Below are 21,771 nucleotides of genomic sequence, written 5' to 3' on the forward strand. Positions count from 1 at the left end.
TATTATATTTTATATAGTATATATTTAAATTATACTTATTTCTAAAATATATTTATATACTTATATATATTTATTATAAATTTATTATTTTAATAAATAAAATCAGTAATGAAAAAGGAAACATTACCACTGATGCCACAGAAATATAAAGGATCATAACAGCCTACTATAAACAATCATACCACAACAAATTGGGTAACCTAGAAGAAATGGATACATTCCTAGAAACATACAAGCTACCAAGACAGAACAAGAAAGATACAAGAAATCTAAACAGACCTATAACTAGCATGCAGGTTGAATCAGTAATTAAACACCCCTTAATAAACAAAAGCTGAGGATCAGATGGCTTTACTGGTGAATTCTACCAAATATTTAAAGAATTAATGCCAATCCTCAAACTGTTACAAAAGATTGGAAAGAAAGGAATACTTCCACACTCGTTTTATGAGGCCATCATAACCCTCATACCAAAAGCAAAGACACTGCGTACAGAAAAAGGAAACAGCATCCCTGATGAATATAGATGCAAAAACCTTCAGTGAAATACTAGCAAATTTAATCTAATAGCATATTTAAAAGATCATACACCAAAACCAAGTAGAATTTAATCTCTGGGATACAAGGATGCAAATATGAAATTTCATATTTCAGCATATGAAAATAAATTAATGGGATACATCATATTAACAGAATAAAAGGTAAAAATCACATGATTGTATCCAGATGCAAAAACGGTTTTGACAAAATTCAACACCATTTCATGATAAAAACTATCACCAAATTAGGAATAGAAGGAAATTACTCAATATAATAAAGGCCATATATGAAAAGCCCACAGCTAATATCAGACTCAATGGTGAAGAACTAAAAGCTTTTCCTTTATGATCAAGAGCAAGGCAAGGATGCTCACTTTCACTACTTCTATTCAATATGGTATTGGAAGTACTAGCTAGAGCAAATAGGTAAGAAAAATAAATATAAGTCATCTACATCAGAAAGGAGGAAGTATTACCATGCTTGTTTGTAGACAACATGAGTTTATTTATATAAAAAATACTAAAGACTACATGAAAACCCGTTAGAATAATAAAATAACTCATTAAAGTTGCAAGATACAAAATCAACATGTGAAAATCAGTTGCATTTCTGTATACTAACAGCAAACTTTCTGAAAAAGAAATAATAAAACAATCCCATTTATGATAGTGCCAAAAAGAATAAAGTACTTAGGAATAAACTGAACTATTCTATACTGGAATCTACAAAACACTGATAAAAGAAATAGAAGAAAATACAAACACAGAAAGACATTTCAAGGTCATGGATTTGAAGACAATATTGTTGAAAATGTCCATACTATACAAAGTTACCTACAGCTTCCAAACAATCTCAAAATCCCAATGATAGTTTTTACAGAAAGGCAAAAAAAATTCTAAAATGCATATGGAACAACAAATGACCATGAATAACCAAATCAACCTTAAGAAAGAAGAACAAAGCAAGAGTCATCATATTTCCTGATTTCAACATACATTACAAAGCTAGAACAATCAAAACAGCATGGTGCTGGCATAAAGAAAGTCATATAGGCAAATGGAACAAAAGAGAGCACCCAGAAATAAAACCATGCATATATGATCAACTGATGTTTTGACAAGTTTATCAAGAATACACAATGGGAAAATGATGATCTCTTCAACATACAGTGCTGAGAAAACTGGATGTAAATATGCAGAACAATGAAGCTGGATTCCTATCTTATGCCAGACACAATAATCAACTCAAAATGCCTTACAGACTTAAATGTAAGATATGAAACTGCAAAACTCCTGGAAGAAACAGTGAAAAACTTCATGGTAATAATTTCATGGATCTGACACAAAAGCACAGGCAGCAAAAGCAAAAACAGAGAAGTGGGGAAAAAATAGACAAGTGAGACTACATCAAACTACAAAGCTTCTTCACAGCAAAAGAAACAGTCAACAGGGGCACCTGGTTGGCTCAGTGGGTTAAAGCCTCTGTCTTCGGCTCAGGTCATGATCCCAGGGTCTTGGGATCGAACCCCGCATCGGGCTCTCTGCTTGGCGGGGAGCCTGCTTCCTCCTCTCTCTCTCTGCCAACTTGTAATCTCTGCCTGTCAAATAAATAAATAAAATCTTAAAAAAAAAAAAAAAAGAAAAAGAAAGAAAGAAAGAAAGAGTCAACAGAGTGAAAAGGCAACATATGAAATGGGGAAAGTATTTTCAAACCATGTATCTGAAAAGGGGCTAATCTCCAAAATATATAAGGAACCCCTTACAACTCAGTACCAACAACAAACAAACCCCCTAATGACCCAATTAAAAAATCAGCTAAGAACTTGAGTAGGTATTTTCTGAAAGAAGACATACAAATGGCCCAATAGATATATGAAAAAAACCTCAACATCACTAATCATCAGGGAAATGCAAGTCAAAACCACTGAGATATTACCCTCACACTTGTCAAGATGGCCATTGTCAAGAAAAAAAAAAAAAAAGACAAGTGTTTTTGAAGATGCAGAGAAACTGGACACTGTTGATGGAACTGTAAATTGGTGCAGCTGCTATGGAAAACAGTATGAAAATTCCTCAAAAAATTAAAATAGAACTATCATATGATCCAGCAATCCCACTCTGGGTATTTATCCAAAAGAATTGAAATCAGGATCCTGAAGAGATATCTGCATTCTGGTGTTAGCGTCACTCTTCACAATAGCCAAAATGTGGAAACAACTTAAATATCCATTGATGGCTGGAGAAAGACAATGTGGCACATGCATACCATAGGATATTATTCAACCTTAAAAAAGAAATTCTTCAATATGCGACAATATGGATGAGCTTTGAGGGCATTATGCTAAGGGAAGTAGGAAAGTCACAGAAAGATAAATACTACATGATTTCACTAATATGAGGTATCTAAAATAGTCAAATTTGTAGACGGAAAGACCAGAATTAGTGACTGTCAGGGAATAGGGTTAAGGGGGAAATGGGGAGTTACTAATCAAAGGACATGCTTTAGTTAAGCAAGATGAGTTAAGTTTTAGAAATCTATAGTACAATATTAGACCTATAGTCAACAATACTGTATCATATAACAAAACTTTTCTAAAGATTTTTATTTACTTAACAGAGTGAGAGAGCACAAGCAGGGGGAGCAGAAAAGGGGGAGGGAAAAGCCCACTGAGCAGGGAGCCTGCTGTGGGGCTCCATCCCAGGACCCTGGGAACATGACCTGGCTGAAGGCAGACACTTAACAGACTGAGCCACCCAGGCACCCTAAAAATTTGTTAAGAGGGTAGGTCTCATGTAAGTATTCTTACCATAATAAAACTTTTTTTTTTTTTTTAAAGAGACCAAGTAAAATGACATACAAGAGTAATTCATTCCTAATAACTTTGGGACACTGTAAACCAAAAGAAGGAAGGCAGGAGAGAAAGGAAAGGAAGGAAAGGTAGGAGAGATCTAGCCTATTATCACAGTTATGCACATCTCTTAAAAAGAAGAAGAACGTCATCTGGGTTCAGGGTCTGTAGTCTGACCTGCATTCCCCCTGGCTGAGGATAGTCCTCCAGTCCCCTGGTTCTGCAGGTGGAGTGCCATCTCTCCAGACTCGGTATTGGCAGGAATCCCTTTTGGTCCCTTTCACTTAGACTTTGGAGAGGTGAGGCATATCTACTTTTGCTTTTTGCAGTCACTGCCTTCTGACCCCAAGGAGGAAAAGTCTTGGTTTCTCAAGCCCCCAATTCACCTTCATTCAGGTTCCATATTCATCTCTGAGATGCAGGAAGGACCGTTCCCCTACTTGGTCTCCAGGAAATCGTTCTGACATCACTGCTCTCCCTGAGCCCTCCATAAAATGCTAAACTGGGGACTGGCTTGCTTTCTCTTGCATTGTTTATATATTCTAGCAATCAGACTTACCCCGCCTTTGTTTTGGAGTCGTGGAGCCAAGTGCCGCTCTAAGCCCTTTTCCATTTCATCAGTTTGAATCCTTTCCCTGCCCTATTTTTCCACTTCCTGTCCAGCAACATGAGCATTCCTGACTGGCCCAAGATTTGGGTCAAGAAAGTTCCCACTTTCCATGAATACTGGTGAGGTTGCAACAGTATGATCTTGAGCAAGTCACTTAACCTTCGTGAGTCTTGCTTTCTCATCTGTGAAATGGTTCTAAGACCTGCCCTGCTCACTTCACAAGCCGATTATGGGGCTCAAATGACATGAGAAAGTACTTTGAAAACTGAAGTGCCCTACACATGTAAAGTAAAGTTTTGTTTTGTCCTTTCAAAAACAGTGGTTCAAGTTTCATAAGTGGGGCTTTACAGTATTAAGTTACTTCCATGGATCCAGCCATTTTAAAGCTACTAGTTGAGCTTTTCTTCCTATTTTCATTTTTCTGAAAACAATCACTTTTTTATTTACTGAACAGCCATAACTCTAGGTGAAAAAGAAGGATTACAACTTCAAGTTCACTAACATTGGAACTGCAGACCTGTCTTTGACACTAAGCAGGTGGTTGATATGGTAGACGTGGAGATGTGCCCCACTTTCCCTTTCAAGGAAGGACTTGCTGCCCAGGGGCAGAGAGTGAGGGCAGGGTATGCCTCTGATTTGAGAACCAACTGGCCCAAGGTCACACTCTTCCTGAAGCAGCCCACAGCTGCCCTGTGACTGGTAAGACTGGTGTGAAAGCCAAGCCCATTCTGGCCTGACAAGGGACACTCTAATGGACAATACTCAACTCACAGATCCACAAAGTGTTGGCCAAGGCTTTGCAAGACTGCACTGAGTTGGACTTCTCCCTCTATCTAATCCAGCTTCTTCTATTTCCTTCATAGATACTGATCCCTAATAAACATCTTGCACCCCAAATTCCATCTCAGCATCTGTTCCAGGGAACCCCATCTGTGATAATTGGCTATGATGCACTGGGAGGGCAGGATGGGTGGGGTGGGGTGGGGTGGGGCGTGTTTATCACAAACAAAGGAAATGAAGCACAGAAAGGGTAGAGGGAGAATTTGAAATAACACTACTGTATAACCTCGGACAGCTCCGTGTCTAACAATGCTTGGGTAACTCTCAGATACTGCACCTATGGCAGGTGGAAAGCTGTTGTTACTTCCCCAACTTAGAGCAAAATCTTGTAGGGGAAGCAACATCTTCTATTCTTCCTCTCAATTCTAGAGATGGCTTGATTTGTTGATCTCACCTTGAGGTACCAAAGGCTGGCTTCTCAAAAAATGTAAATACCTGCTAGGTATCATACAAAAACTCCACCTAATGTCATGACTAGCCAAATTATCTAAATGTTAGTCATGGTTCTATTTTTCAACTACTTTTTAATGTGCTATGAAAGAGAAAATGGCATTTTCTAGAACTAAATGTCTTCTCATTTCATTTGGAAAGATGGGTTTGAAGGCTGAGATTTAGCCTGGTGGAGGTCAGAGATGATTTCTTTAGTGACAGAAGCCACTGCAAATCCTACCAATAAAAGATAATCTTTGAAAATGAAAATCCGTCATTTACCAACCCAACCTCTCACCCCAACACATACACTTAAAACTCTTAACTAACGCCCCATTTCTCCTACAATAAAGACCCCAGTCCTACAAGTTCTCACCTACAGAATCTGGCCCCTAACTCAGTCTCCAGCCTCACTTCATTCCCCTTTCCTCTTTGCTCCCTATGGTCTTTCTCCTATAGCCACATGGGACTTCTTATGGTTCCTCAAATAAACGATGGTACTTCCTGCCGTAGGATCTCACATGTACTGTCCCCTCTGACTACAACTCTCCCACTCACACCTAGCTAACTACTGCTAATCTTCAGATTCCAGCTCAACCACAATCACTTCTTCAGGGAGACCTTCCCTGACCCCACACTCCACATCTAAGACAGGTTTCTCAGTGATTAGATCTCACAGAATAGCACTCCTTTCCTTCAGATCTTCTATCTCATTGTCGCATTTAGAATTATACCCTCACACAATTACTTGACTCATTCCTTCTCCCCACTTAGACCACGGCCTTCAGGAAGACAGGAAGAGTGTCTGGTTTTTCTCTCCGTCCTATTTCTAGTTCCTAGCACAGTTCCTGACAAATAGTAAGCACCTAATTTGTTAAATAAATGGATAAATGAATGAGTGAGTGAATGAAGAAAAGAAATTTCTGACTCTTTTTGTTTGTGAAGCTTGAAGTTCATGGGGTTAAAACGTAGAAATGTTGAGCTAAAAACCCAACGCGGTTGGGCAAAAGATATATTTTGGTGGCACCTGTTACAGAGATTTTCCCCCTAATCCCTGGCAAGGAGGAAGGGTGGGGTGGGGAGGCAGCATCTAGCACCATCAGGAGTCACAGCATACCTGCCAACGTCATCACAGAGGATGACAATCCCCAAGATCAGGCCTGAGAGTAAATGAAAATTATGCACTTCATCGTCATGAGGAAATGCTGTGGACTTAGAGTTAGAGTATATTCTTGAATTGGGTATTTTTCTCCAGGGCCCTAAAGTTTACTAGCTGGAATCATTTTTTAAGGACCATTCTATTTAACCTTTGAAAATGAAGCATCTGTCTTTTAATGGAAAAGCTCCTTCTCATTGTAAAGATAGCTCAGAATGTTCTTGGCTTTTTTGGTCTCCAGAAAAGGAAAGTCAGATATCTCCCTGTGTCCCCACTGTATCTTGAACCTCTGTGTCAACAAAATAGGCCATATTAATAGCGAAATTTTTTTTTAAATTACTTATTAGGAAAAGTACCAGCCCATCCTGAGAAACATTAGGTAGGGCAGTCTACACAGATGTATCTACCCCTAAAGGAGTCATGGGAGGCTTAGGAAGCGAGAGATGGAAAGGTTCCAGACAGCCAATCTCAAAGCCACTATGTTCAGAAAAGAGGCCAAGCTTACCATACATTGAAAAGTTCTATTCCTCAGAAAACATAAAAAAAAAAAAAAAAAAAAAAGATAGTGGCGCCTGGGTGGCTCAGTGGGTTAAAGCCTCTGCCTTCGGCTCAGGTCATGATCCCAGGGTCCTGGGATCGAGCCCCGCATTGGGCTCCCTGCTCAGCAGGGAGTCTGCTTCCCTCTCTCTCTCTGCCTGCCTCTCTGCCTACTTGTGATCTCTGTCAAATAAATAAATAAAATCTTTAAAAAAAATAAAAATAAAAATAAAGGTGATTAGCTAATTAATTTATTAATCTGATATTCTTATTTGGCATAAGCCCCTCCTGTGTCACAGTAAAGAGAGGTCTCCTTCTTAAGCATACTATAACCCAACAAAAGAAGTAAGATCTAGAAGAACTAAGATGTTGGTAAACAGGCCAAAGCACAGCAAGGGTGTCAGCAAGCTCATAGGCAATAGCACTAATGTCCACTGAGTGTTTACTGTATGCCAAGTGCTCTAAATGTGTATTCTCATTAAATCTTCACAAGCTATGAGATGGATATGATTACCTTCTCCTTAGAAAAGCTGAGTAACATACCCAAGGTTGTAAACATCAAAAGCAGTTTCAAGCTTCGTTCTGATTCCAAAGTCCATGCTTCTAGGCTCCGAGTCCCTGAGGCTTCCAGGATTCAGGAAGGCAAGGCTTGATGAGGGACAGGGTTCTGAGCTAGGCCTTAAACGGGCACAACTCTAAGATAGGACAGAGAAGAAGTGTCAGTGCATGGAGCTGGTGGAGTGAGGATGTGGAGAGAAGACAGAGAAGAAAGGGGAAAGAGAACAGAGAAAGGCCAGTTGCTTGGACACAGCCATCTTGGGGGGAGGGATGAGTGAAGACACCTGCCTGGTAGGCCATAAGAACTTGCCCTACCCTTCTCCTTTCCAATAAAATATTATATTCCTACACAGAAAGACTTGAAGAAGGAACTGGAAGAAGTGGTGAGTGGAGGAGGAATCTTGTCTTCCCTTTGCTCTTTCTGCCCCTCTGCTCTCTCTGAGTGCAGTACCCAAGCACTCCACCCAGCCGGCCCAAAGTCCATGCCACAAACTTTTCGAGCCCTACATCCCAAGAAGGGTAGCATCTTCACGTGGGCTCATCAGATAAAGCCTGGCTGGTTCCAAATAGAACTGGAACACCACTGCCCTACTGACTATGGGCTCCGAACCAGAGGGGTTGAAGGCATGTAGGGTAGGCTGCGGTTACTCTCCCCAGGGAACAGGCAGCCTTCCAAGGAAAGTCGCTCCAGTTCGGTGGCACAAGTAGAGTTTTGTGCTCTACTTGTGCCACTACCACTAGGCTTACTACCACTAGGCACACATCGTCTTACACAGACATACGTTCACTATACAGCCATTTGTTCATTCACTCATTCAAAAGGGAATTATTGAACGGCAATTTTAAGCCGAAGACTGTGCCTGGTGTTGGGGGAGACAAGGTCAAACAATATGTGGCCCCTAACCTCAGAAGCTATATACTTTGTTATTGTTGGTGGTGCCCTTCCTCATGGACACAGTCAGGCCGTAGTAACTATAATGAACATTAGGATAAAGAGAAGCTCAGCAGGTTCTGTGGGACTCCAACTGCTCACACTGCAAGCTGCTTGCCTCGTTCATTTCTTTACTTCCAATGCCCATCACTATGCCTGACACACAGTTCATTAACTTTTAGTGAATTAAATGAAGATCTTACTGAACCTGATTCCCAACTCTTTCTGTGGCTTCTATCCACTGGTTTAAGCCTGGCATCCTAAGCCTGGATGAGATAAGGATACATGGCATTCTTCAAATAGATCACAGTATGTTTGAGTTTGGAGAAACTGGACGGATTTGTCTGTATCACCCCGGTTCCCTCCTAGACATCTTGTCCCTGTAGTTGAGGTCCTTCATGAACCACTTGGAACTTCATGCTTTCCTAAGTCCTCCTCATCCCGGATGCTCTCCTAAGAATATGCAAAGTTTGTCAATGTCCCAATAAAAACTCGGGAATCCAGACCTTGATACAGAACTGTGACAGCTTCAGCTAGCTGATGGCAGGGGTCCACCTCCTCCTTTGAAATAATGGGCTGTGGAAACAGAAATCTTGGCTTCTGATTGGGGTCTTCCAACACCACTAGGGTATCCTATAGGGTCTGGGGCTGCAGGGAGGCAGAGCCATTTGGGGAAAGGTGAGAAATGGGGTGGAGAGGTCCTCTGAGGAGGTTGAGCCATGACTCCGCACTTCAAGGATAGTGATCCTTGAGGTATAGGCATGTGAGCTGACATGAAAAGGAAGGGGTAACTAGGAGGCTTGAGGCAACTGTCCCCTCAAGCAAGGGAGGCTAAGTAAGGTCCAGAAAGAGCCTAGCCAGGGTCCCACCTCTTCAGCCAGAAAGCACCTCAGAATCTATTCAGAGTGGTCTTGGGGCATGCGCAAAGCCCTTCAGCTGAGTAGTAGCAGAATGGGGTTAGAATCAGGTCTCCTGATTTCCACCCTGGAGTTTTTTTTTCTCCTCACCCTGCTGTCTCCCAGATACGGATCTCATGTCAGAGTTCTTGGCCTGTCACATCCTAGAAATCTCCTTCACAGAGGACTCCTTCTCAGAGCAAGGCTTTTCTCTTTCTGATGGGTGGCTTTTTAATCCTCCAATGCCAACTGTCTCCTTGTCTCTCTCCATCCCCTTCCTCCGAAAGATCTCATGGGGCTCAGTGGCCACGTGATGGGCAGCCTGGGTCCCTGCCCAGCAGCAAATCTAGGGACAGTGGGCATATATCTTGGCATCTGGGCACGCTGACCCTTTTCTCCAGAGAGGTCAGCGTGTGGGGAGAAGGGAGTGGAATTCAGTGACTTCTAGCGCCTTAAGAATTCCTGCTCTCCCCCTCAGTCTGACCCTCATTCTGCGGGCCTGGGCCACAACAATGCCCACAGGCAGGGCAGTGAGAAAGGGAGGGAGACCTGGGTTTGCCTGTTTTCTTGGCCAGGCACCAGGAGCAAGAGCCCGGCCCACCTCTCCCCCGCGCCGGCCATCTCCACTTGCTCCTCTCCCACCTCTCTCCCGCCTGTCCCTCCGGGTTGCTCAGGCGCCACCACTACTGTCCCCAACCCGCCCCGCCAGCCCGGGCAAAGGGCAGCGTGACTCACGGCGCTGCCACCAGCCCACGGCTTGCCCGCGGCGTATATAGGCTGCCCGGTGGGAGGCGGCGAGCCCTGCCCGGCCCGAAGTGCGCAGAGCATGGCCAGGGGCGCGGAGCGAGGCCGCGGGGGCTCCGGCTGGGGGCTGCGGGGCGCGCTGGCGGCGGTGGCGCTGCTGTCGGCGCTCAATGCTGCGGGCACCGTGTTCGCGCTGTGTCAGTGGCGTGGGCTGAGCGCGGCCGTGCGGGCGCTGGAGGCTCAGCGCGGCCGGGAGCAGCGCGAGGACAGCGCGGTGCGCTCCTTCCTGGCTGAGCTGAGTCGCACGCGGCGCAGGGCGCCCGCGCCACCCCCGGACCCCGCCAGCGCCGCGCGCAACAAGCGCAGCCACAGAGGGGAGCCCGCACCACACATCCGCGCCGAGAGCCACGACATGCTGATGATGATGACCTACTCCATGGTGCCGGTAGGCGGGGGCTCGGCTCCGCGTGGCGCCTCCGCCGGGGCGGGTGGTGGGCAATGTGGGGAGAGAGGCCCGAACGCCCTGAGCTCGCTCCCCTGGCTAGAGGGAGGGTCCTGGGCGTGAGCCCGGCTGGGGAGGTCACCCTGGCAGGCAACTTAGCCCTTCCGTTTTCTCCTCTGTTAAATGGGGGAGGGCGTGAAGGGCTGTCTTCCACCTCTGACATCTTTGGGTCTGCAGGTAAACACGGGGTGGAGGCAGAGTTTAAGAGAGACTGCTTTCCTTCCTAACTCTGGATTAAAGTTTTCACCATCTGAGGTGAAGGGAGCCACAGCGGCCCTGGACTTTGCCTGTGAGACACGCTGGAGCCCCCCCTGAGAGCACAGGGAAGACATTTCTGGGAGCACAGACATCTTCAATAAAAGGGTTCTTTACCTGGCTTCAGCGAGTGGTCTGGCTTTTCACCTGGCCTCGGACCAGCCTCATGAGATTGATTGGTTGAAGGGAAAACAATCAGCCCTATTTTACCAGTCACCTGGAAACTTGGTGCTGAGAAAGTTGCTCTTGGGTCTAAAGCGATTCCAAATGGGAGAGATCAAAATGGAGAAATTTTCTTAAAATCCTCTGTGAAAGCTGAGATTCTCATGTGGGCTCCAGCAGGTCTATAAAACTCCAGAAATTACCAGTGTGCACTTAGGGGCCGTGCATCTGGGTACAGTCCATGGCTTTTCATTAGATTTTCATTAGATTTGCACTCCTCCTAAAAGGTTTAAGAAACTCTGCTCTTAATGTCTTTAAAGCAAAACCTCAAAAATCTTTTTTTTTTTTCCAGTTTGAAGTTTCTTTGCTTTTGCTGATTTTTAACTCAATAATTATCTAATGATTACATTTAGATCACATGGCCTTTCCCAATTCTGTTACATTATCCATTACGACTGCACTTGTCTTATTTCATTTTACAACTACAAAGATTTCAGTTCTGGCACCCCAAGTCAAGTGTGAGCGATACTTGGGAATCCTAGGGATTTGAAGATAAACTCATTTAAAGCTTCTGCATCAGGAAAAGCTTTTTGTTAAGTATCTCATACAAGTTGAAATGCTTTTACAACCACATGATGGAAGTACTAGATACTGCAAATACATCTTTTGAGAGAGATCAAATTTTCCATTCCTGGCTTCATTTTTTTTTTTTTCATCCGTGTTATCATTTAAAAATCTAGGCCCAAGCCAAAAAAAAAAAAAAATTAATTAGATGTCTGATTTTTTTTTTGACAAAGAGAGACACAGCGAGAGAGGGAACACAAGCAAGGGGGAACAGGAGAGGGAGAAACAGGCTCCCCACCAAGCAGGGAGCCCGATGCAGGGCTTGATCCCAGGAACCCTGGATCATGACCTGAGATGAAGGCAGACGCTTAACGACTGAGCCACCCAGGTGCCCCCAGGCAAAAAATAAATAAATAAATAAAAAATTAAAGACCTCTGTAAAGTGAAGAAATCTCCTTTCAGGGAATTAACTCTTTCTCTTGACTCACTACCATGCATTTTGAGGATTTTTTTGAAACCCTTCAAGAAGGATGCATCTGAGCATCAACATTTTATATTTTTAATCCTGATTTTAAGGTAGAAGCTTGCGTATTAAAGCTTATTCAGTTACTAACCCAAGAGAACAGAGATCCATTTCTGTCTCAATCTGAGAGCTAGATTTAACTATCACCACCTGCTCTGTTAGAGGTCAGAGAGCAGAAACATCAGATTTGTTGGGCTGAGAGGCATTCATAGGTTATCACCAGCTCATCCCCTATTGTAATGGGTATGCTTTAAGGGAATTTCCATGCCCGTTGGGAGAGAGTAGCTGTCTTCATGCTGGTTGTTCTCAAGTTCTCAAGCAGTAGGGAAGGGGGTCACCTGGAAACACACTGAAGCACAGATTCCATGGTCCCACCCTCGAACTTATAAAATGATCATCTCCAGAATTGTCTTCCTTAGTAAGTATGCGACTCCCCATTCTCCCACCTTCCCAGCCCCTCGGTGAGTTAGATACAGGTGATTCCAGGTGCCATCCTAGAAAGCTCTAGGTCACTACTTCTCTACTGTAATAAGCAGGAGGTGAATACCTTGACAATCTTGTTCAAATGCAGTTTCTGAATCAGAAGGCCTAATTTCCAGCTTGAGATTCTGCATTTCTCATAAGCTCCCACTGAAACCAATGTTGCTGTTTTGAGGACCTCACTTTGAACAGCATGGTTCAAGAGTGGTGGTTGCACACTGAAATCACATAGGGAGCTTTCAAAATGACTGATCCCTAGATCCCACTACCAGAAATTCTGAGTTCACGGTTAGAGGTGCAGTCTGGCATGCCTGGACATTGACAGGCCTTCCTGCTGACAGTGAACAACATTGAGCATCTTGCTCTCACCATGTCTCTTTGAGGCCTCTGTCTGCTTCAAGCAGAGGTACCCATTTTATTGCTGAAAGCCCTTTACTTTATTCTAGCATCATTCATCTTGGCACATTTTTCTCATTTTTACTCCCTGTTTTTTTTCCTCAGAATATAGAATTATTCACATGAGGAAACAATGTTTTAAAGGGTACTTTCAGGGCTGCCTGGGTGCCTAATTCAGCTAAGCATCTGCCTTTGGCTCAGAGCATGATCCCAGGGTCCTGGGATCAAGTCCTATGTCAGGCTCCCTGCTCAGCAGGGAGTCTGCTTCTCCCTCTTCTTCTCCCTCTGCCCCTGCTTGTGTGCACTCTCTCTCTCAAAGATAAATAAAATCTTCAAATAAATACATATAGAATCTTAAAAAAAAAAAAAAAAAGAACTGTTTAGTATACAGTATGGAAATCAGTGTGCACACTCCTTATGGTTGAAGTCACATCTTCCCCCACCCTGTTATACAGCACCAGTAGATTCTGAATGAGGATGAGATCAGAGGTCCCCTCACTGTGGTTCCATGTCTTTAAAGACGGAGAAACCAAGAAATAAGCTAATGTCAGCAGACTAATGTCAGCATTTAAAAAAGTCTTCCAGGGAACCTGGGTGGCTCAGTTGGTTGAGCGGCTGCCTTCAGCTCAGGTAATGATTCCAGCGTCCTGGGATCGAGTCCCGCATCGGGCTCCTTGCTCGGCAGGGAGCCTGCTTCTCCCTCTGCCTCTGCCTGCCATTCTGTCTGCCTGTGCTCGCTCTCTGTCTGATAAATAAATAAAATCTTTAAAAAATAAAAAATAAAAAAGTCTTCCAAATGGCTCATTTATCTAAGATGAGCTTCCTCAAGCTATCTGACACTCCAGAATTCTGTGCTTTTGGCTCAAAGTATATCAACTCAGCATGGAAATTCCGGTTAGCACATTCTGCCCAGAAACTGGTTGTTAGAAGGGCAACATAAATAGTCATTACTTAGAACAGTTAGTTTCATACAACCAAACACATTAAACCCTTCAGAGTAAATGGGTACTTTGGAGAAAAGTAATAAGGGTCCTGGGTACCACTGAGCTAGACCAATGATGGGAAGCCATCTGCCAGGAGCTCCCGCAGGTGAGGGGGCTCCCGTCTAGTCCCCATCCTACCTCACACCACTCGCATCTCGCTTCTCCCATCAGCTGCTCTCTCATCCCATTTTCCAGGTCTTATGCTTATTGATGTTCTGGAAGCCTCGTCATCCTGTCCAAAATCTAGGGTCAAGCCCCCAGTAGGAAAAAGATCTTACTCCTCACAATGTGTGTCATAACAAGCTCCAAATGGGTTGAAGATTTACGTTTTTAAAAAACGAAACCCCGAAACTACTGGAGGAAATATGGGTAAATGCATTTTTAATGTTGGAATGGGGCAAATCTTTCTTTCCAACAAATCAAAAGCCAGAAGCAAAGAGTGAATAAATTTAACTACAGCTTGAAAAGCACACACAAGAACAACAAAACATCTGTATGGCAAACAACAACAAAAACAAACATATACCTCACAAACATAGGCAAAAGATAAAGGACAAACTGGAAAAAAAATATTTGCACCTCATATCATAGATGCAGGGCTAATCATACATATATATATATATATATATACACACACACACACACATGGGGTGCGGAGATATATATATACAATTCCTATAAGTTTATAAGAAAAAACCAAGAATTTAATAAGAAAATCAGCAGAAATAGGGATCCAATAGGAAAATGGAGCATAGTTCTCAATAAAAGAAATACAAATGTCTCTAGGTAAACATGTGAGAAAAGATGTCTTGGTTTTAAAATGCAAATTGCACCTTGTCTTGAAACATAATTTTTACCTGTCTAACAAAACTACAAAAGTTTAACCACACATTTTCCCGGGGAAGTGGAAGGGAAGTTGACATGCTTTTGCATTGCTGTCTGGACCACAAAATTGTACAACCCATGGGCAAGGCAATTTGGCAGTACCTAAAAATATTATAAACACATTTACGCTGTGACCCAGCAGTCTCAGTTGTGGGAATTTATCCTGCATGACAGACTTTATCACCTATGAAATGACATATGCACATATTCACTGTAGAATTTTGGTAAAAGCCAAAGACTATTCACAACCTGTGCCCATCCATATGAAATTATTTCATTTTATTATTTTTTTTAATCTTTTTTAAAAAAGATTTTATTTATTTATTTGACAGACAGAGATCACAAGTAGGCAGAGAGGCAGGCAGACAGAGAGGAGGAAGCAGCTCCCTGCTGAGCAGAGAGCCCTATGTGGGGCTCAATCCCAGGACCCTGGAATCATGTCCCAAGCTGAAGGCAGAGGCTTTAACCCACTGAGCCACCCAGGCACCCCGGAATTATTTTAATAAGCCAACCTGTGCACTCAGTGGGAGAGGTAGCTGTAAAATGAGAATGAGGAAATTCTCTGTGTCCTGTTATTGGAATAATCCTTAGGATATATTCTAAGGGAAGAAAGCAAGACAGAAAAAATATATATATTGTATTACCTCATGTAAGGAAGAAGTGGGAAAATAAGTGAAGATATTAACAAAAGTGCTTTACTTAGGGTGGGTGGGCATGAGATGGGATTGAGCCTCTCACTGTGTGGCTTTGTGTATTTGTTGACTTTGGAACCATGTGATTGTGTTACTCTAATTGTGAGTGAAAAGGCTATAACCACAAAGTTACATGGGTGCTGCCCCTGGACTGGGGGGTAGTAGGGCATGGTGGAGACTCTGCCACCCTGAAGTTTGCTCTCTTTCTAAAAGGGTGGAGGGCGTGCTCTCCCTGGTTGTTCCTGTACAAAAGCAAGAGCTCAGTGTGCCTGATCTTTTGATTTTTTTTGAAGTGAAAACTCTTGACTTTTTATGTAAAATCTCTTGGCTTTGAAATATTGACCCAAAAAATTCCAAAAAAATTGTTTTTAACTGGCTGAGCGTGTTGGCCAAACAACGCTGATGCATCATCTTATAATCATGCATGGTTTTGAACAGAAATGGCCTTATTTAACTCCGCCACGTCCCCCTCCCCCACAGAGTTCCCATCCTGGTTCTGCAAGGGTACTAGTAACTGTGCCATTGTTATTGTTGGTTGATTGGAGCTAGGTTTCTTTGTGTGTTTTGTTTGGTCTGGGTTTTGTTTCGTTTTTTGGCTGTTTCTAAAAATCAACCCCATCTTCAGTGGATGGAGATTTCCCAGCACTCTGGCTTTTTCAAAAGCCTGTGGTTCAGTTCTGAGGATAGTTCTCAAGGAAGAAATGCCTGCTGTCTTGAGCTGTCTATCGCAGTATTGTAACAGACAGAGCTTTTCATGATGAATGTGATGAATGTAATGCATTACATGGATCTGTACATTATCTCGTTTATGGGGTGGAATCACGTTACCTATAGCCACAGGTCCTGCTTGCAGAGATGCTAGCTCCCTGAAAGGCCTAAATTGGCTGTGTCAGGGTTTACCTCCCTTTCCTACCTCTTGGAGTCAGTCAACTCCAGAAGGTGTAAAAGCTGAGGATTCAGACCAGGGGACGGTAGACTGTGCCCTATAGCCAAGTCAAGCCTGCCACCTGCAAGCCCACAAAGTAAGAATGATTTTTTACACCTTGAAAGGGTTAAAAAACCAAAAAAAGAAGAATATTTTGTGACATACAAACATTATGTGAAATTCAAATTTCAGTCATCATAAATAAGGTTTTGTTGGAATACAGCTCTGCCCGTTTGTTCACATATCGTCTGTGACTACTTTCACACAACAACAGCAGAACTGAGTAGCTGCAGCAGAAACCATATGGCTCACAAAGCCTAAAATATTTTCTTTTTGGCCCTTTATAGAAAAAGCTTGCCAACTCCTCGTTAGACTGTCATCCATCAGAGTGGAGATGACACTGGGGGTTGTTCCTTTGGAGAACCTAAGCAACAAAATCAGGGTTGTTCTAGGATTGGGTTAACCCTGGGTTTTTAAAAATTTTGGTTTTTTTGTGTTCTGTTTTGTTTTTGGTTTTGTTTTTTAGCTTAAGGGTAGAATTTAGTGATTCATAGTCGCATATAAGACTATAATACCAAGGCTCATGAGATACATCACATGCCTTCCTTAATGCCCATCACCTATTTAGCCCAACCCCCCACCCACCTTCCCTCCAGCAGCCCCCAGTTTGTTTCCTAGAGTTAAGAGTCTCTTACAGTTTGCCTCCCTTTCTTTTTTTATCTTAGTTTATTTTCCTGTCCCTTCCCCTAATGTTTATCTATTTGTTTCTTAAATCCCATATGAGAATGAAATCATACGGTATTTGTCTTTCTCTGATTGACTTACTTTGCTTAGCATAATACCCCCGAGTTCCACCAACGTCATTGCAAATGCTTTGCAATTTTTTATGGTTACATAATTTTTGATGGTTACATAATATTCCTGTGTGTGTGTGATATCTTCTTTATCCATTCAACTGTTGATGGACATCTGGGCTCTATCCATAATTTGACTATTGTAGACATTGATGCTATAAACACTGGGGAGCAGTTAGTGGATCACTACATTAGTATCTTTAGGGTAAATACCCAAAAGTGCAATTGCTGGGTCTGAGGGTAGCTCTATTTTCAAGTTTTTGAGGAACCTCCATGCTGTTTTCCAGAGTGACTGTACTAGCTTACATTCCTACCAACAGTGTAAGAGAGTTCCCCTTTCTCCATATGCTTGCCAACATCTGTTTCCTGACTTGTTGATTTTAGCCATTCTGACAGGGTTTTAAGACCTCACCCAAGGAGACAGAATCTAGAATTGAGCTGACCCAAAGAGCAGTCCCACCCTGGAAGGGGGCTGCCGGGCCAAGCTGGCCCTCAGGCCTTTCGCTCCTTCTAGGCCAGCTCCCCAAGTCAAAAACAGTCATGTTAGGACAGCATTTAACCAACACTAACTCCATATCTAAGCCTTGCTTCAAACTCCATTGTTCTCTTCAATTCCAATTGAAGGGGGAGGTTTGTACCCCATTAGGTCCTATGGAACAGTCCCTGATGAGAGATCAGAGGCCTGATACAGAAGAACAAAAAAGACTGGGCAGCCAAAGGCACAAACCCGCATGCAATGCCTGGGAGGTATGTCTCCATGGCTTTTGTCATAGCAGCAGGTGCATGTTGGCACTTGGGATGTCACACCTGACACTGCGGTTGATTTACATGTCAGAAGCCATTTCCGAGTGTCAGTTAAGGGTGGGGAAAACTTGAAGCTATGTGCCTGCAAAGATTTTGTCTGCTGTTGATACTGTGAACACACGCATAAAATTAATTCATGATGGCACATTGAGGAAGTCAGGTGAGAGCTAGCTCCTTACTAGCTTCAGACACTTTATCAAAACGCATTTTGCATACATGGAAATAAGTCACTCAATGTAGATATACAGTTGTCAATATTCTCTAGGGACATGTGTAAACACAAGTGGGCCAAGACTGAGCACCTGGACCCACGAGAACAGAGCAGTTGTGTTGACCATGTGAATGGCATTCCTGCCTTTCCTTTAACGTATGCTGCCTCTATGCCAGGGACGGAAAGAATTTTTTGTCTTTGGAACTCAAAGCCACATGCTCCCCCCTGGAAAGGCGCTACTCCACTCTGGGAAGATAGCAGAACCCCCAGGCCAGCCCACCTGTTAGTGGCTGTTAGTGCCACTGTTAGTGGCACTGTTAGTGCCCCCAGACCACGGGCTGAGAGATCTTCGGGCATAGGGCCCTCCCTGGGTGAGTTCCAGAATGACTTCTCAGATCATGAGGCTTCCAATGCCAGGAGGTTTTTTTATCATTCCGAATGCCCTTGTCCCAGGATCTGTTCTATCGCTGGCGCAGGCTCACCAACAACACAATACTCCTGCCACCTTCAGCCATTGCATAGCAGCCCTAATTTGAGCAACCTGGGATTCCTTCCTCACTCTCAGATTCTCAGCCAAATTCTCCCTCCCTGGTGGTTCCCTGAATACGTTGTGGTGGTGAGCAGAGCGAACTAGGGAGTCAGATGAATTCATATCCTAGGCCCACAGCCTTGTAGCTGGGTGACCTTGGATGAGTCTTAAAAGCTTGAGATAATAACGTGCACCTCATACTGTCCGTAGGGGGGTTAAGGGAAGGGAGGTATGTCAAGAACAGCACCTGGTGTAGTCAGGTTCCCAGGAGCTCTTCGTTGTTGCATTATGAAGAGTTTTCACTCTTACTTTCACTCTTACTTACTTTGTTAGCCCTTCTTGTCCCATTATCTCAGCATCTTCTTTCTGGATTTATGGTTTATCACCAGTTCCCTCAGAATGCCAAGTTTTCTGTTCACATATGCTTCTGTCAGCTGCTGCTTCGGGATCATATTTGGCTTCTTGATAGCAGACTGACATCACACCAGCCTAAATCACCTTGTCATGAAAGCAAAACGGAGTTAACCTTGATAGGATGACAGGGCTTCTCAAACTGGTCAGGATTTCCCAGGCCCCTGTCCCTTCTACATGGCCACTGATGACCAGCTTTGACACCCACTACGAGAGAGTCATCTTGACCCCCTTTCTGAGTGGCTCAGCTGTTGTCATCCCCTACTGCTTACTGTCAGTGGCAGTCCTAAAAAATGTTTTGGTTTCTTTCATTTGGAAAATTGACAAAATGTGAGCTGAAGGTAGAGCGAAAACAACTTCCAAGAAAGAAAAACAATTTACTTCTTAGGGGTCTCATGTTCTCCAGGATTGGATTACCTATGTGGAAACTGTCAGAACAGGCTTCAGATCTGACAAAACACATTTATCTGAGGAGAAAAAAAAAGCTTTTTTTTTTTTTTTTTTCCCTCTGCATTCCTCAAACTCCTGCCCTCACCACCCCCCCCACCTCCCCCATCACTCCCAAAGAAGAAATCCTTGGTCAAATCTCGTTGACATTTAAGCTTAATTTACATGCATTTTATCTACAGACTAAAGGTCATGTTGTGTGAAATAAACTGAAGTTTTTGGTTGTGATTCTGCTACAAAGAGAGCATTTTTCAGCCCATCAGTTGCTTTTATGTAGCTCTTTGGGTTTTAACAGCTCTGTATTTTAAGTAGAGATAATTTACTTCTAGTTTAACTAAAGTTCAACCACAATTTTCTTTACTGAAAGGTAGAGTTAAAACAACAAGACCAACTGAAGATCATTCAAAATGCAATTTGTGGAGTTTGTTCTGAATGCAATAGGTAGAGTAACCTTTCATCTGCCATTCAGAAAGTTTCCTGTGTTCACCAAAGTGCTGGGAACTTTGGAGACCCTGCCTGGGTTGTATGTAAAGACATGAAGTACTTGGAGAAAAATTGTGGCTAACTATACCTGAGCTAAAATGATGAACTGACAACTGCAAAAAATCCCCTGATTTTTCATTAACTTGGTGGATGATTGTTGGAATCTGGATTCATTTTCACTCAAAGGTGGAAATGCCTTCTCCCTCTAGGTAGCACTTGAGGACCTTGGAAACAATCTCGCTGAAAAGGGAGACCTTTAGGGGAAAATCCTTCATAGTGAGCTGTGTGGTAAGCATCAGGGCAGTCAAGAAGAGAGAAAATCAATTCTCACCAAAGTGATGAAGGAAGATTTCTTGGAGGAGACAGAACTTCAAGTGGACAATGTGGGTTTGGTAAGGTTTGGGCAGGCAAGGAAGGTGAATCATTCCAAGGACAGAGAAGAACTTACGCCAAGCTCGAGGGACTAGAATGACAATGGTTACAGGCTAGAAGAGCAAGGGACCAAGAAGATCTTCCCGCACTGGAGAGTTTGGGCTAAGGGGAGGGGAATTCCTTCAATTTACACTTTTGAGAAGTTGAGAATGAATCTGATAGACAATTGGGAGCATTGTAGATCTTTTAATGGGAAGGAGTCATGAAGAAAGTGGTTTTGTAGGATTGGTCTTGTGTGTAGTGCAGGACAGGCGGGGGAGAGACCAGAGGCAAGAAGAAAGGTGGGAAGTTATTGCCTCGGTCCAGGCAAAAAAAGAATTGATGTCTGGCTAAGGTGGTGCCATCAGAAATGGAGAGGAAAATCTATATCCTACAAATTCCAAGACAGAAGAATGAAATTAAACTGGTAACTAATTGGATATAAGAAAGAGAAAGGAAGTATCTGGTCCAGATCCATCCAACACTGAGAAGAGTGAAGACATCACAAGCAGAATTGAGGAAACACTGAAGCAGGTTAATTCAGAAGTGAGGATGCCAGAGGGCATCTTGGTGGCTCATTCAGTTAAGCTTCCGACTCTTGATTTCTGCTCATGTCATGGTCTCGGGGTTCTGAGATCAATCCCTCTGTTGGACTCCATGTTGGGAATGGGGCTTGTTTAAGATTTTCTCTCTGTCTCTCTCTTGTCCCCTCCCCAACCCTCTAAAAAATAACTTAAAAAAATTTTAAGTGAGGATGCTGAATTTGTTTTGAGATTAAATATGAGATGAGGGGCGCCTGGGTGGCTCAGTGGGTTAAGCCGCTGCCTTCGGCTCAGGTCATGATCTCAGGGTCCTGGGATCGAGTCCCGCATCAGGCTCTCTGCTCAGCGGGGAGCCTGCTTCCTCCTCTCTCTCTCTCTGCCTGCCTCTATGCCTACTTGTGATCTCTCTCCCTGTCAAATAAATAAATAAATAATCTTAAAAAAAAAAAAACCCTGTAAACCACCTTTTAACAATGCCAGCCATCATGTAAACACTATTAGTACTGGCCCCATTAAACCTGTCAGAAATAGGGGCGCCTGGGTGGCTCAGTCAGTTAGGCCCCTGCCTTCAGTTCAGGTCATGATCTCAGGGTCCTGGGATCGAGTCCCGCATCAGGCTCTCT

At 43.3% G+C, this 21,771-nt stretch overlaps 1 protein-coding gene and 1 long non-coding RNA gene across 3 annotated transcripts in view; one reads left to right on the forward strand and one right to left on the reverse strand.

The window, feature by feature from the left end:
* Positions 1-1,045: 1,045 nt before the first annotated feature.
* On the reverse strand, positions 1,046-10,170 carry LOC131999757 (uncharacterized). Its single transcript, XR_009399101.1, has 3 exons — positions 10,081-10,170; positions 7,504-7,655; positions 1,046-2,137 (listed from the first exon to the last, which is right to left on the reverse strand). It is a non-coding gene; the product is annotated as an uncharacterized LOC131999757 (long non-coding RNA).
* Positions 9,852-21,771, forward strand: part of GLDN (gliomedin) — a 65,843-nt gene continuing 53,923 nt past the window's right edge. For both annotated transcript variants that reach the window (XM_059372821.1, XM_059372822.1), the window contains exon 1: positions 9,852-10,534. In XM_059372821.1, the coding sequence (XP_059228804.1) occupies positions 10,172-10,534 (363 nt within the window). In that variant the 5' untranslated portion in view covers positions 9,852-10,171. The remainder of the gene's footprint in view (positions 10,535-21,771) is intronic.

Source organism: Mustela nigripes, chromosome 13, assembly GCF_022355385.1.
Source record: "Mustela nigripes isolate SB6536 chromosome 13, MUSNIG.SB6536, whole genome shotgun sequence".
Lineage (NCBI taxonomy): Eukaryota > Metazoa > Chordata > Mammalia > Carnivora > Mustelidae > Mustela > Mustela nigripes.